This window comes from Phodopus roborovskii, unplaced genomic scaffold, assembly GCF_943737965.1.
Source record: "Phodopus roborovskii unplaced genomic scaffold, PHOROB, whole genome shotgun sequence".
NCBI classification, from domain to species: domain Eukaryota; kingdom Metazoa; phylum Chordata; class Mammalia; order Rodentia; family Cricetidae; genus Phodopus; species Phodopus roborovskii.
The window spans coordinates 17,359,738-17,375,598 of NW_026126469.1; the positions used below are offsets into that span (position 1 = coordinate 17,359,738).

The 15,861-nt window shown below is 41.7% G+C and overlaps 1 protein-coding gene across 1 annotated transcript; it reads right to left on the bottom strand.

Annotated features, from left to right (window-relative positions):
• Positions 1-653: 653 nt before the first annotated feature.
• On the bottom strand, positions 654-15,556 carry Pigx (phosphatidylinositol glycan anchor biosynthesis class X; the record flags this gene model as incomplete). Its single annotated transcript, XM_051191615.1, has 6 exons — positions 654-855; positions 2,625-2,725; positions 5,423-5,636; positions 8,924-9,065; positions 13,514-13,569; positions 15,233-15,556. Coding segments are annotated over 6 exons (981 nt in total), but the record flags the coding sequence as incomplete, so codon positions are not given.
• Between the last annotated feature and the right edge of the window lie 305 nt (positions 15,557-15,861).

The following is a 15,861-nucleotide window of genomic DNA, read 5'->3' on the forward strand; positions in this document are numbered from 1 at the left end:
AATTAACAAAAACAGGCTATTTACAATGGGAAGGATGTTGGGGTTGATAGCTCACACCCATAATCTCAGCACTTAATAGTAGAAGGAGATAATCAAGCTTTCAAAGCTAGCCTTCACTGTAGAGCCAACTCAAGGTCAGCCTGTATTGCATGAGAGAGTGGGTTGAAGAGATGGCTCAATGATTAAGAGCACTGGCTCTTCTTACAGAAGACCTGGGTTCAATTCCCATCACCTACATGGAAGCTCACAACTATCTGTAACTCAAGTTCCAGGGTACCAGATAGCCTCATATAGATGTCCATGCAGAAAAAACACCAATGTACATTAAATGCAAACAGATAATTAAACAGTGAATTTATTCCATACCAAATGAAGACAGTACTTCTTTTAGGTATTATCTAACAAAACAAAGCCTCCTCTACTAGACTACCCAAGAGCACTTGAGGATTATAGAACAGAAAGCTAAATTTTGCAATTAGCTGGCAATTACCCAAAATTTCCTATGGGAAATGTAATTTTTTTTGTTGTTTGTTTTATTGGACAGGGTCTCACAATGTAGACCAGACTGGCCATGAATTGACAGAGACCTGCCTGGAAACATAATTTTAACCATAAACAAAGACAAAATAGCCAGTTAATTCTGAAAAGAACACTTGTTGTCACAAAGAAGTCTCATTTATTAGGTTCATAGAAAACATTTAACTATAAAACTTACAGGGAAAAATGGCCATATTTGAAAACAGCTACAAGGATTAAAGTAGAACACAGTATTGTAATGAGCAGAGTCACAGAACATACTAAAGAGGTATGTATAGTCAGTCCCACTGGAACTTGCAGGGTCAAGTTCTTAAGTATCTGTGGAGAGAGGGGAACAGAAAATTAGAGACATTTAATAACTCTGGGGCTCAACTATGTATGGGTCATCTACATCAAGCTTCTACTATTCAAGGCTCTAAGACTTCCCACAAGGGGGGGCAGAAAGAATCTAAGAGCTAGAGTATGTGAGGACAGCTGTGAAATGCACACCTCTGGACATGACTGTTGCCTGTACCAGCAACAGCAGATGGAGTTACATGCACCAGACATATGCAAGATCAAGTCAGTTAGCATCCCAGCACAGCGTGGGGAGGGGCCTCTATAGACCCACTGCAATGGAAGAATAGGCAATTGATGGCTGCTAAGGGAGGAAGAGTCACTCTCCTTTGGGGAAATGTCACTGGCGGGTTACTCATGCCCCTGTGGATGGACACACACCCATGTGCACATGGACTGTACTGACTAGATTCATCAGGTTATAAAAATGTTTTTAAAGAGGACATGAACTTGGAAGGGTATGTGGTACTAGAGGAAGTTGAAGGGACACAGTGGTAGGTAGATAGGTATTATCAATGTCTATTGTATACAGAAAACGTTTTCCTTTTTTCTTTTTTGGTGTTTCAAGACAGGGCTTCTCTGTGTAGCCTGGACTGTCCTGGAACTCCCTCTGTAGAGCAGGCTAGCCTAGAACTCACAGAGATACACCTGTCTCTGCCTCCCAAGTGCTGGGATTAAAGGCATGTGCCACCACCCAGCTTTGTTTTCTTTTCTAAAAGACTATTTTTTTTTCTTTAATTAAAAGTTTTCTGCCCGGCAGTGTTGACTCTTGCCTTTAATCCCAGCACTCGAAAGGCAGAGGCAGGTGGATCTCTGTGAGTTTTAGGTCAGCCTGGTCTACAGAGGGAGTTCTGGGACAGCCATGTCTACACAAAAAACCCTACCTCAAAAAAACAAAAATTAAGAATCACTTAAATGCACATCTCATGGTGAGATCATTTCTTTGATTCTCATAACTCAAAAGTTTACATTAACTCCAACTTTTTATTTTTTTTTCCTTAAGAATGAGGGTCTTGGACTGATGATAGCTCAGTGGGTAAAAGCACACATTTGCTATCCAAGTCTTCACACAAACACACACACCACTAATAATAAATAGTAAGGGAAATTAAAAAGAAAGAGCAAGAGAGTTTAACCACAACTTCCCAGTGTCAGCCATGCTGGCCTGGGACTCACATGCCTTGTGCTTTAGCCTTCCGAGTGCTGGAATTACAGGCATGTTAGATCATACTTCATCTTTTCTCCATTTTAAATTTTTAATTTTTCTATGTTGGGGTTTGAACCCAGAGCCTTACACATGCTAGACACACATTCCACCACTAACCTAGATCCTGGGTACTCCTTCTCTAAAAAATGGTACATTCTTTTTTGGCTTTATGTCATTTTAATTTGACACAGGGTTTCATACAGCCTAGACTGGCCTTAAACTCTCTATAGCTGAAGATGGCCTTAAATTTGATTTTCCTGCTGAAGGAAAATGGAATGAATTTGCATTGTTTTTCTTTGCCATTTCACACCTTTAGGAAATATACAAGCTACACTTAAAGTCTGAACCAATGAGGCATGGGACTCACTCACCATCATCTTCCAATTCAGATGATACCACCTTTATCCACTGTGGACATCGGTAGCAAATGAGCAATATTAAAACAACCATGTGCTCTGTATCAGAATATAACATGCTAACCCTTTAAAATACAGCGGGAAGACTGGTGAGGCAGCATTATTTAAAGCAGCACAAAGTGTCTTACTGATTTATACTGCATGCTGTTCCACCGGCAGATCGCCTCACTTTTCAGAGCACAAGGAGCTGCTACTTCTGACTGAGCCCAGCATTTCAAAACAGGGAACTCTGAAAAAAAAAAAAAAGGGGGGGACAAGATGTCAGAAAAGTCCATCTTGCACCTCACCAGGGATCATTTCTGCTGGGGTACAAGAATTCAAACATTTCAACACATGGTGTAGATGACTTGGACTTGTCCTTCACATGCTGCTATGCTGATGTGGATGCCTAGGATGTATGAAATCGCAGTGGTGATCACAGAAGTGAAACATGGTTTGTTAACAGATTCCATTAAAAATGCAAGGTTAACTTTTTTTTTGGAAGTATCACTTCAGGAAAAAAAAAGACATATTGTTTCAAAAATCTGTTCTGAAGGATAAGAATTATATCCAGAAAAATGAACACATCTTCAGTACACAGCCTAATAAATTTCTGTATCAGATATGGACAACAAGAAGAACATTTAGATCAAAACAAACTATAGAATTCTCATTGTTCTCTCAAGAGAAACACAAAGTCTATTTAGACAAATAATGGTGTTATTAACAGGAACAGAACACACGACAGCATAAAGAAAGTGAATAGAGTGAAAAAACTTTAATGTTCTCATCGGGAAAGGCATAACAATGACTTAAAAATTCCCTCTGCTCGTTATTAGTAACAATGTTGTAAGTAATCCACATTTGGAGGCAAGGAAGAATCAAAATTTCTTAAACTAAGAAAGACTTTGATTCTGAGGCACTGTGAAGAAATAATCAAAGACAGGACTTTCAGTTTCTTATTTGAGAACAATTTCAAGTAGCCTACATTGACCTTGAACACACTACATGGATAAGGACAGTCTTCAACTCCTAATCCTCCTGTCTCTATATCTGAACATTTACAGGGTTAGTATAAACATTTGGATTTTTTTTTCCCCCTCATGGCTCATTACACAGCCCCAAATGCATTCAAACTCTTGATTCTTCAATCTCAGCCATCAGAGTACTGGATTACAGGTGTGCGCACTAAATACAGCAAGGATAGTTTTGTAATTTTCCCAAATCTTGACACAGAAACAACTGCAGAGTGAGCCCCACAGCTCATGAGCTAAGTCTGCAGCCAGTGTAGGTGATCAAGTATCTGCACTAACAGCACAAGACACAAGAACAAAGCACAAGCCCTCACAGTCTATGAGCCAGGGACAGGGCTCTGAAGTTAAGAACATTTGCTCTTCTTAACAGAGGAATCAGGTCCAGTTCCCAGCACCCATATGGTAGCTCACAACCATCCATAGACACATCTGTGGTGCATATACATACATGCAGGCATATATAAAATAAATGTAAAATATGTAAAATAAATCAAAGCAGCAAATGGGAACTACATCACTATAAACAGGAGACACCCTCAGAGTAGCAATCCTACTACTCATGAGTATGAAGCAAGAGGATCAAGACTTTGAAGGCTGAGCTGTGAACTATGAAGAAAGTTTAAGGTCCTGGTGGTAGTTGTGATATAGGCCTTTAGTCCCAGGACTTGGGAGGCACAGGCAAGCAGATCTGTGTGAGTTTGAGGCCAGTATGATCTACAAAGAGAGTTCCAGGACAGCACAGAATGGCCTTCACAGAAAGACCCTATCTCATCCCCTTCTCCTAAAAAGGAGTGACGAGCTACTATTACATGTCTACTCATAAAAGAACTTATATTACCTACAGTCTTGCCAACGGAACCAAACATGAATGACTCTGATCATATCTCTGGAGTCATCAGTCAATTCCAGGAAATAAGAGTTTACATGAGTGCAATCAGAAAAGCCCAAACCAGAAGAAAGAAAACTTCAGGTCAATGGGCCTTCCAAAAGAGCTTCAAAGAAGAGACAGAAGGGAACCTGCAAACTAAAGAGACTTAAGAGAAACAACATGTTGTTGTTGTTAAGGACAAGAATAAAATTATAGTCTTTAAGAATCATGCTCATTGCCAGGCAGTGATGGTGCAAGTCTTTAATCCTAGCACTTGGGAGTTCAAGGCCTGCCTGGTCTACAGAGTAAGTTCCAGGACAGCCAAGATACACAAAGAAACCCTGTCTCAAAACCAAAAAGAATCATGACCATTAAGAAAGTGAGCTGGGGATGGAGAGAAGACTCAAGAGGTTAATAGCACTTATCACTCTTCCAGACAACCTCAGTTTGGTTCTCAGCATGCATGGTGGTTGGTTCACAACTGCCTTTAACTCCAGCTCTAGGGGATTGGACACCTGCTTCTGGCCTCTCTGGGCACTGTACTCACAGGTTCACATACCCATACAGAGACACACAAATATACAAAGAATGTTAAATCTTAAAAGAGGAAGCAAGTGTTAAACTCAGTGAGTTAAGTCTTAGAAAGGAAAGAAGAGACTATAATGGGGACAGAATGCATAGGATAACGATTTAAGTGGGCAAGTTCTGTTTTTCTTTTTAAATGTTTTGCTACATTTAGTGTGTGTGTGTGTGTGTACACATGTGGACATGTGTACCTTGCACACATGTGGAAGTCACAGAACAACTTGCAGGAGTTGGTCTCTCCTTCCATCATGTGGGTCTGGTGGATCATGCACAGAGCTGGTCAGGCCTAGCTAGCAACAAGTACCTTCACCTGTTGAGCCATCTTAGAGGCGTGTATTATTCCTGACCTAGGTGGTACTTATAACAACTCACCAAAAGTTATTAAAGGAAGATGTGTTTGGCATCCCTGTCCTTGACTAATGCCTTCCACCACACCTTTACTCTTATTTTCAACCCTCACCTTGGTCACAGTACATCAGTAAATCTGGATTGTTGACCACAATTAGGGTGTCTCCATCTTTCCTATGTGGCCTGTGATATCGATAATGCACAGGCAGAAAGGCCTGGAAACAATCAATGCACTGTGCATCTTGTCGTGCATAAATGAGAACTTCAGATTCTTTGGACAAATAGTCGGGGGCTTCTATATTAAAACTTTCAGACACCATCACTGCCTGTTGAAGAGAAAACAAATATTAACCAAGAAGAAAATGCTAACGAAGAAAAATAAAACAGACAAAATAAAATAAACTGCTGTACAGATAGGCAGAAGCATCACGTATATTCCTGTTGTAGGCCATTTCCATTCCCTTTTCATTCTCAATTGTACGTAGAAAACACAGGATATGATCCATGAATAAGAAAAGTAAACGAGGGAACAACTATTATAAAACCCATCTAACTTGTGTTAGGTTAAAATGACTGGTATCATCCTGGCCATTTCCTGTTCTTTGGTGAAGTAAAATGATAGTGAATAAGACAGCACCGCAGGCAGGAAGCCAAGCAAAGGTCAGCAACTTTCTAGAGTAGGTATATAATGGAAATGTGAAAAACAACCTTATTTTTGTGGTGCTGAGGCTCAAAACCAGGGTCTTTATACTCTAGGCAAGAGATCTACTACTGAGCAACATTTAACCACTTCAAACTAAACGCACGCGCGCGCGCGCGCACACACACACAGTCTCACTGTTTAGCTAAGGCTGGATTTGAACCAACTCTACAGTTCAGGCTGGCCACAAACCTGAAAAATCTGCCTTGCCCTACTAAGGGCGCTAAACCTCGCCCTACCACTTTGCTAAAATTATAAGTATATAATATCATTCCCAAACAGCAAATTACATTTTTAAAAAAGCTTCAAGATGGCTCCATATATAGGAGGACTTGCCAGGCAAGTCTGACCACCTGATTTCAAATTCTGGAATACATGGTGGAACGAGCTACCAGGCTGAAGAGATGGCTCAGTGGTTAAGAGCATGAGCTTCTCTACTGGAATGCACACTGGATAGATCAAAAACACTTGTGAACTCTAGTTCCACAAGATCTGACATCCTCTTCTTGACTTTGGACACCCACATACATGTACGCATACACTCATACAGACCATACAGACACATATGTAAATATCAATAATAAAAATATAAACAAATGTTTTAAAAAGTTGTTCTCTGATCTCTCCATGTGTGCCATGACATGCACACCTGCACACAACATTACTTAAAATGGGGGCTGGAGACAGATGACTCAGTGAGTGGTTAAGAGCTCTTATGGGGGACTTGAGTTTGGTTCACAGTGCCCATGTTGGTAGGCTTATTACTGCCTGTAACTCCAGCTCCAGGAGATCTAATTCCTTTTCTGGTCTCCACAGGCACCCACACACACATGCACATATCCACACAACACACACATATGTATACACAACTAAAAACAAAATAAAATTTTAAAATAAATATGTTTTTAAAGAAATGCTAAGAGAGACAGGCATTGGTGGCACACATCTTTAATCCCAATACTCAGGAGGCGGAGACGAGAAGATCTCTGTGAGTTCAAGTCCAGTCTGGTCTACAGAGCAAGTTCCAGAATAAGTATCAAAGCTACACAGAGAAACCATGTCTCAAAAAAAACAAAACAAAACAAAACAAAACAAAACAAAAAATTGCTAAGAGTCCAGCACGGTAGTGTATGCCTTTAATTCTATGAGTTCAAGGCTAGCCGGGTCTACATAGTGAGTTCCAGGCCAGCCAGGGATACATAGTGAGACTCTGTCTCAAAAAACAAAAACAAACAAAAATTAAATGTGTTAGAACCACTTAAAAATAACTGTCCTAAGCCAGGCATGGTGGTATGGTGGCTGAGGTGTTTTTTGTCTGTGTGTGTGTGTGTGTGTATGCACACATTCACATAACACACATGTGCATATTTGTGTAGACAATCTCAGGTGTCAGTCCTTGCCCTCCAACTTATTTGGGACACTGGCATGACAGCCTAGCTGGCGTGTGAGCTTCTGGGAATCCCCATTAATGCTTCTCTCTGTGCCTCCCTTCTCCCCATAGAGGAGCAAACATCTGTAACCCATCTAAAACCCAATGCTTGCTCTTCAGCACCTGCATTACATGGATTGTGGGGATTGGAATCCAGGCCCTCATGTTTCTATGGCAAGAGCTTTCATACACTGAGCCTTCTCTCCAGACCTCCAGACCCTTAATTATTTATTTGAGATCTTTCTTTCTTATATAGTCATTTAGTGCTATCAATTTCTTTCTAAGAAGTTTAAGCATCAACCTCCCAATTGTAAGGGTGTATTTTCACTTATCTTTAATTAACTATTTTTTATTTTACTATAGAATATGTTATTATGACTGGGTGGTGGTGCACGCCTTTAGTCCCAGCACTCAGGAGGCAGAGGCAGGTGGATCTCTGTGAGTTCGAAGGCAGCAAGTTCCAGGGCTACACAGAAAAACTGTCTTGAAAACACAAAAACAAAAAAGAAATATATTATTAGTCCTCAAATACTTGAGACCCTGAAGATGCCTCAGTAGGTAAAATGCTGAGAACTTGAGGACTTGAATTCAGATTTCTAGAACCCATATAAAAGCCAGACACAATCCTGCCTATCTTTAATCATAAGAGGTGGTGAGGGATGTGGGGAGATAGGTGGATTCTGGTCTAGCTGGCCAGCCAGTCTAGCCAAAAAAGGCCACACTCAGTCAGTGAGGGATGCAATGGTGGTCTGAATGAGAATAATGCTCACAAGCTCATATACTTGAAAGCCTGGTGCCCAGTTGGTGGTTTCCAGGGAGAGGTGAGGAGATATGGCACTATTGGAGGTGTGGTAGGCTCTCAGGTTTCAAAAGCTTTCACCTAGCCCCAATGCTTTGTGCCATGCCTTCTGCTTATGAATGAGTTCTCAGTTGCTGTCCTAGTCACCTGCCACAGACTCAAACATCAGGGATCATATACCAATTAAAGTCTCTTCTGTAAATTGTCTTGGTCTGATATTTTATCACAGCAATAGGAAAGTACATAATACATACCCAGCCATAAAAAATAAGATGGAGACAGATAGAGGAACACATTCTGTGTCAACCTGTAGCCTTTACATTTGCATGTACAAATACAAGAACATACATACACTAAAAAGTAAAACAAAAAGGCATATGTCTTCCTGTTAACAAAGCTGAGCACTATTATCAATCCCTAATCTTATATGTAGAGAATTACACAGATTTACATTAACTTTCTTAGTCACCAAGCTATGAATTAACACTAAATAGCATTCAACTACCTCAGGTTAGTTGGCTTAGTCCTGACAACTGTTGAAGAATACGCCTATGCAACTGCAAAAAAGGACTTTAAAAACTGTAACAAAACTTAAACTACAATGTTGTCTTATCTACTATTTTCCTTAATCCAAATCATAGCACTCCTATATTAATTTCTCTTTTAAATTCCCCAATAACTGTACCTCTGTTATGTTTTTCTCTCGTAATGAAGCCAACTCATACGGATCCACAAAAAGTCCTGCTGGGATGTGATGTCTAATTAAGAGCCGGCAAGTCTCTAAGTCCTCAATACTTTCTCCAAATTTCACTTTTATTAAAAGGTCTCTGTAAGACAAGGACATTTAGAGGAAATATCTTCACTCGGTTATTAAATAAGATAGATTAATATTATATCCATAATAGCACAGACACTGTATTTCAAATTCATTTTCCAAAAGTAGATTATCATGACAAATGAAATACACAAGAGATCACCCATTAGGTCTCATAATTCATGTCTGATGGGAGATGCCATTCTGTATATATATGTTTCTCATACTGGTTAATGAATAAAGCACTGTTGGCCAATAGGGAAGGAAGATAGGAGGGACTAGGAGACAAGGAGGAAAGAGGAAGGAGTAAGGAGGGGTCAAGATGGAGAGTCTGGAGAAAGGAGAATGCTGGCCTGCTCCCCGGTAAGAGAAATACATAGATCAACAGAAATGACTTAACACTTAAGACAGAGCTAGCCGATAAGAAACTAGTACTGGGCCAACAGAATTATATCTAATACAGAGTCTCTGTGTGTTAATTGGGGCTGGCGTGGCGGCGGGACAAGACCAGGTGGCGGGCGGAAAAACCTTATTCCTTACACATGTCATGAGCCATAGCATAGCTCTTATATGTAGAGAATTACACAGATTTACATTAACTTTCTTAGTCACCAAGCTATGAATTAACACTAAATAGCATTCAACTACCTCAGGTTAGTTGGCTTAGTCCTCACAACTGTTGAAGAATATGCCTATGCAACTGCAAAAAAGGACAAATAAAAACATGAAGATCAACAGAAAGGAATAAAATCCAAAAGTAGTCACACATGCATTAATAAGAACTAATATGATTTGACAGGAAAGAAGCATCTTTTCAACAATGGTAATAACACTGTGGAAAAAGAGTGTTTACTTCATAAACATATACAAAAATTAACTTAGGTCTAGAAATGGTTCTGTGGTCGAGAGTGCTACTCTTGCAAAGGACCTGACCTGAGTTCAGTTTCCAGCACCCATGCCAGGTGGTTTATAACAGCCTGTAACTCCAGATCCAAGGGATCAGATGTTTCTCTTCAGGTACCTGCACTCACACACATGTGTCCACAGGTATACACACTTGCATGCACACATACATGCCCATAGGTACACACACCTGCATTCATGTACCTGTACTACAGGTACACACACCTGCATTCACGTACACATGTCCACAGATACACACATCTGCATTCATGTACATAAACTACAGGTATACACACACACACACATGCTCACAGGTACACACACACATGCATTCATACACACATACCACAGCTACACACACATGCATTGACACACACATACCACAGGTACACACATACCTGTATTCACATACACATGCTCACAAGCGCACACACCTGCATTCACACACACAAACCACAGGTACACACATACTTGCATTCATGTATACATGCCCACGGGTACACACACACACACCAGCATTCACATACACACACCACAGGTACACACATACCTACACTCATGTACAAATAAGTTTAAAACAGATTATAAACTGGGGGGGGGCCAGCACATGCCTATAATCTCAGCACTCAGATCTGTGCAGAAGGATCTCTGCCAAGTTCAAAGCTAGCCAAGGCTATTTGGTGAAAACTTATCTCAAAACAAACAAAAGAATGATATGAAATGAGATGAGTAATTGCTCCAACTTTCTGTCCAGAGGCAAATTCTGGACTACAGTGCAAAGACCGAAGCATGGCATGGTGCTTTTGCTTAGGGGAACAGCAAGACAGGTTGCCAGGGACTGGAGTGGCTGAGAAGTAACAGAAATAAATCCAGAAAGGGGCTTATATTAAAAATAAAGCAGGGGGGAGGAGGCTACAGTTGGGATGTGTTGTATGAGAGAAGAATAAATAAAATAAATTTTTTAAAAAGTTAAAAAAAATCCAACTAGAAATTCCTTGGTTTTGCTGAATGTTGAGGTAAGTGTAAATAAGAAGCCCAGAAGACTGAGCAAAAAAGTGACCAAGGAGATAAAAAGTAAAACATTCCAAAATTTCATGCATGATCACAAAGCATTCGAGTTCTGATCAATCACAACATAAAATAGAGCAGCCAGGACGAACCCCATAAAATTTGGGACAACTTAACTAAGCAAACAAAAAGTGTACAGGATCAAGCTGATAAATTAAAACCTTACAACAGCAGGAAGAGCCTTATAGTTTTTAAAGGAAGAAAACAAGGTCTATAAATATCAAAGCTTTGACAGGGTTCACTCCAATAAAATGTTATTACACACATGTCAAGATCCAAGAAAATATGAGCAACCACCAGGAAAATACCAGTCAGCAGAAAGAAACCAGCATGGACCTACTGTTTTCTGTCACGTCATCAAGTGATGTCCAATGCTACATTTACATGTAGCCAGCAAGAAAGCCAGTACCAGGTGTGGCCTCTTGGGCTGGTTAGTGTTTCTGGTTTGTGTGTTTTTTTTTTTTTTTTTTTTTTTTTTTTTTTTTGTCAACTTAACACAAACTAGAGACATATGGAAGGAGGAAATTTCAGTTGAGAAAATGCCTCCATCAGATTGGCCTATAGGCAAGTCTGGTGGGAGGAGTTATTTTCTTAACTGCCGATTGACATGGGAGGGCTCAGCCTACTGTGGGTGGTGCCAACTCTTGGGCAGTTGTACAAGACAACAAACTGAGCAAACCTGTGTGATGGGAGATGCCATTATGTATATATGTTTCTCATACTGGTTAATGAATAGAGCACTGTTGGCCAATAGGAAAGCAAGATAGGAGGGACTAGGAGGCAAGGAGGAAATAGGGAAGTAGTAAGGAAGAGTCAGGATGGAGAGCCTGGCGAGAACAGAACAGCCATTCCTCTGCTCTCGGTAAGACCACGTGGAAATACATAGAAATGGGTTAATAATTAAGACAGAGCTAGCTGATAAGAAACTAGTACCTGGCCAATAGCATTGTATCAAATACAGAGTCTCTGTGCATTATTTGGGGCTGGCACGGCGGCAGGAGGAAAAACCGTACTCATTACACCTGTGGAGCAGCACTCCTCTATGGTCTCTCCTTCTGAGTGCAGACCCTGACTTCCCTCAGTGATGAAGTGTGACTTGAGAATTGTAAGATGAAATAAACTCTTTCCTCCCTGTGTTGCTTTTGGTTCAGTGTTTAATCATAGCACTAGAAACCCTAAGTTAAAACATACTTGTATCTCCAGAAGAAGGAGCCTAAACAAACCTCTTTCTTTATGATGTTAAAAAGGAAATGGAATGGCAGATGGACATTGAAAATGGTTCAGATATTAACCATATCTGAGAGTTGGTTCAGATATTAACAACACTTGTTGCTCCTACAGAGGACCTGGGTTTGATTCCCAGCACCCACATGTTGGCTGTCTTTGACTCCAGTTCCAGGGGATTTGATGCCATCTTCTGACCTCCATGGGCATCGAGTATGCATGTGGTACATACACAAACATACATGCAGGTAAAACATCATAAAATAAAATGAATAAACCTAATAAAAACTTTTAAAGTGTTTATAAATATACCTAATGTCAAAGGATTTAAAGATAAGCGAGAACATAATGATGGAAAGGGAAGTGTTTTTAACTTGTTTTCTATGTGTATACATGTGTGGGCATGCACTTGCCATGGTTCACACATGAAAGTCAGAAGATAACTGTGGGAGTCAGTTCTCTCCTCCCACGTTTGTCCTGGGGCTCCAACTCTGGTTATCTGGCTTGGTGTTGGTGGCAAGCACTTTTACCCACTGAGACATTTAACAGCCCAACTTTATTTTTAATTTTTAAAGACGTGACTGTAACTTCAAAATATGTAAAAATAAAATTTCTGAATGTGTGATTAAAAGCAATTAAATACTGAATAATAAAAGACCAATGACTTGGAGACAGCCACAGAAAACCATGAAAACTGGAGCAGAAGAAGAAGAAAAATAAACAAAAAGGGAAGAGACGGGCAGGGGAGAAGGAACTGGAGCAGTGACTGGCCAGAAAGGACACAATGTACGAGCTGCTTAAGTGGCACCTGGGAAAGACAGCAAAGGGCGCAAAGGGACAAAAATTGTCCAGATTCATGAGAACTATGATTAAGTTCAAGAAGCTCGAGCAGAGAATACATAAACAAAACCACACCAAGACATGTTACTCTACAGTCACTGGAGACAAAGGCTATCAAAGCAAAAGATCTACAACATAGAGAACAACAAAGACAAGGATAAGCCAGAAGAGAAAGGACTTATCAGTCTGGAATTAGCTATCCAGGAGCAAATTTCTACTTAAAAAAAAAAAAAGAACAAGATGATCAGAAGTTGGAGGTTATCCCAAACTACCTAGCAAATTTGAGGCCAGCCTAGACTTATCTCAAAACAAACAAGCAAAAAAATGGAAACAATTTTTCAGCTCATCCATATTTCAACTATGAATTTCTTGCTGTAAGTTATGAGCCAGTATTTTAATATAAGTAGAAATCACTGGGCAGCTTACCTGTGGAAACCATCTTTCAAAAATTCTTGCCTCAAAATGATTTCAGAACAAGTGGCCTTTACACCTATAAAAATCAAAATGTTAAAAATTAAAATATGCATATTAAAATGAATATTAAATAGAAAATAACTACTAGAATAAGCTTTACTTGCTAGAAAAATGTAACCATCTTACAGCAAGGTAAAAATTTCAAATGAAAGCAGTTTGAGCTACATATAAATCTACTTCCAGTAGTACATCATGGAGGTTGAGAATATCGACACTGGAGTTAACTTGTCTGGTTTTTAGATCCTAGTCATCACTTTGAGTTAAGACGGTTCCTCTCTATGGCTGTCCTAGTAATTTAGTATATATAGAATCAGTCAGAACAGAGCCACCATGCACAAAAGTCTTTATCCTTACGATCCTAGCTCACCAAACCTTATTACAGACATAATGGCAACTTCTGTATTCTTATGTCCATACCTATGATCATTGGAAGATTGTACACTCGTGCCTTGTGAAGATGTTGGTAGAGTTAAAAAAAAAAAAAAAAAAAAAAAAAAAAAAGCAAAAGAGGCAGAAATTGAGAGGCACCTGAAGATTCAGAGTTCATTTACAAACTTGGGATAAATAGGAATTGTCATAAACTGACTTCATGCATATTTTGGACCCTAAAGCTACTACTCAATGGCTAAAACTTCAAGACTGTTGAGGTGGCACACACCTGTGGTCCCAGCATTCAGCCTGGTTTCAAGACAGCCAGGGTGACACAGAGAGATTCTCAAAAACCAAAAGATAAGAAACAAGAACAAACCCATTAAATACTCAGTTGCCAGAAACCTTGCTATAAAACTTTGGCTAGAAATGCGTGGGAAGAACATTAAAACAGAGCGAAGCCCTACATAACCCTGTTACTCAGTAGCTTGAGGAAAGCATATGTGGCCAGAATAAGCACTCGTTAGATTCCTGAGGGTCCCTACGAACTGCGTAACAGGGAGTCAACAGTTGCTGGAGACAAACTGCAGAGACAAGGAGATAGGGAGGGAGGATAGATATTGGGACTGTGGAGCTGCCTGCAAGCTGCATAGTTAGTTAGCTCCAGGGTTGCAGTTTTGGGGGAGAGGGGACCACCCATGTTGGGGTGGGCTTTTTAGTGACACAGCTTCTTTTGAGTTAACCTTGTTCTTTGTAAGTAATCCCTCACCCACATTCCTACTAGTAACCCCAATAAAAAATTCATTGGTTCATCAAATTGGGACACTGGTACAAAGGTTACCTTTCTGGGGTAAGTAGACTGTGTGTGTGTGTGTGTGTGTGTGTGTGTGTGTGTGTGTGTGTGTGTGTTACATCTCCCTGAGAAGTCTGTCACGAAACACACCAACACACCACCTCACCCCTCCTCTACAAGCTGTGCCCATTCTCACACTTTCCGGGATGCAGAAAACGGCTTCTGGGGATACCATAAGCATCCCTAGATGCTACGTGGCTGTACCTGTTTAGTACTTTTGTCACAGTGTGCCCAGTCCCGCCTCAGAAGGACAAAGCCCGGCTCCGATGTCCGGGATGGAACACCAAGCAAAGATCACAGGAAAGATCACAGGTAGGGAAGGGACGCACGCGGCCTTTGTTGCTAACCTCCCCCCGCCCCTGGTACCCGTAACGCCTCCGCAAACCGCGGAGCTGAGTGGCCGCGGATGCTCCCCACCTCCGCCCCAGCTCCGCGCACACCCGCTCAGCCCCCGGCCCTTTACCAGAGCTGAAGGGCGTGTCGCTGAAGTCCGCGGCGAGCCTGCCGACCAGCCCAGCCGCCCAGAGGAGCAGCCAGGCCACAGCGCCTACAGCCAGGACGCCGGAGCGCCGACGCCCGAGAGGGGCGCGCGGGACGAGCTGCGGTGGCGGAAGGAGGCTGCGCACGTCGCAGCGCGCACTCCCAGCGGCCCGGTGCCTGGGACGGAGCGCTCCCCCACGCAAATGCCCTTGGACCCACGGGACGCTCGCACTGGGTAGCCCAGAGTCCCAAGAACTCCAGCGCCCCGTGAGGCCCGCATTTGGCACCGCCCCTTGCCGTCCCAGCCAGGGCGGGGCGAAAAGCTGCGCAAGCGCAGTCCGCGTGCCCGCGCTGTTGCCTTGGAAACCACCTAGGGGGGACCCCCGGCGGGCCTCTGGACCAAGCCCAAGGACAGACTTAGGACCGCACACGCCCGCGCTCAGGCCAGCTTCCCGACCGCAGCCGGATTCGTACGGGCTGGGCCACCTATCTCTGAGCTCACCCCATGGTTACCCCTGTAGGGTATGGCCGTCGCCTCTTCCTGCAGCGTCAGGCTCCACTCCGCCTCAAAGATGATATGAATGATCCTCTGTGCAAT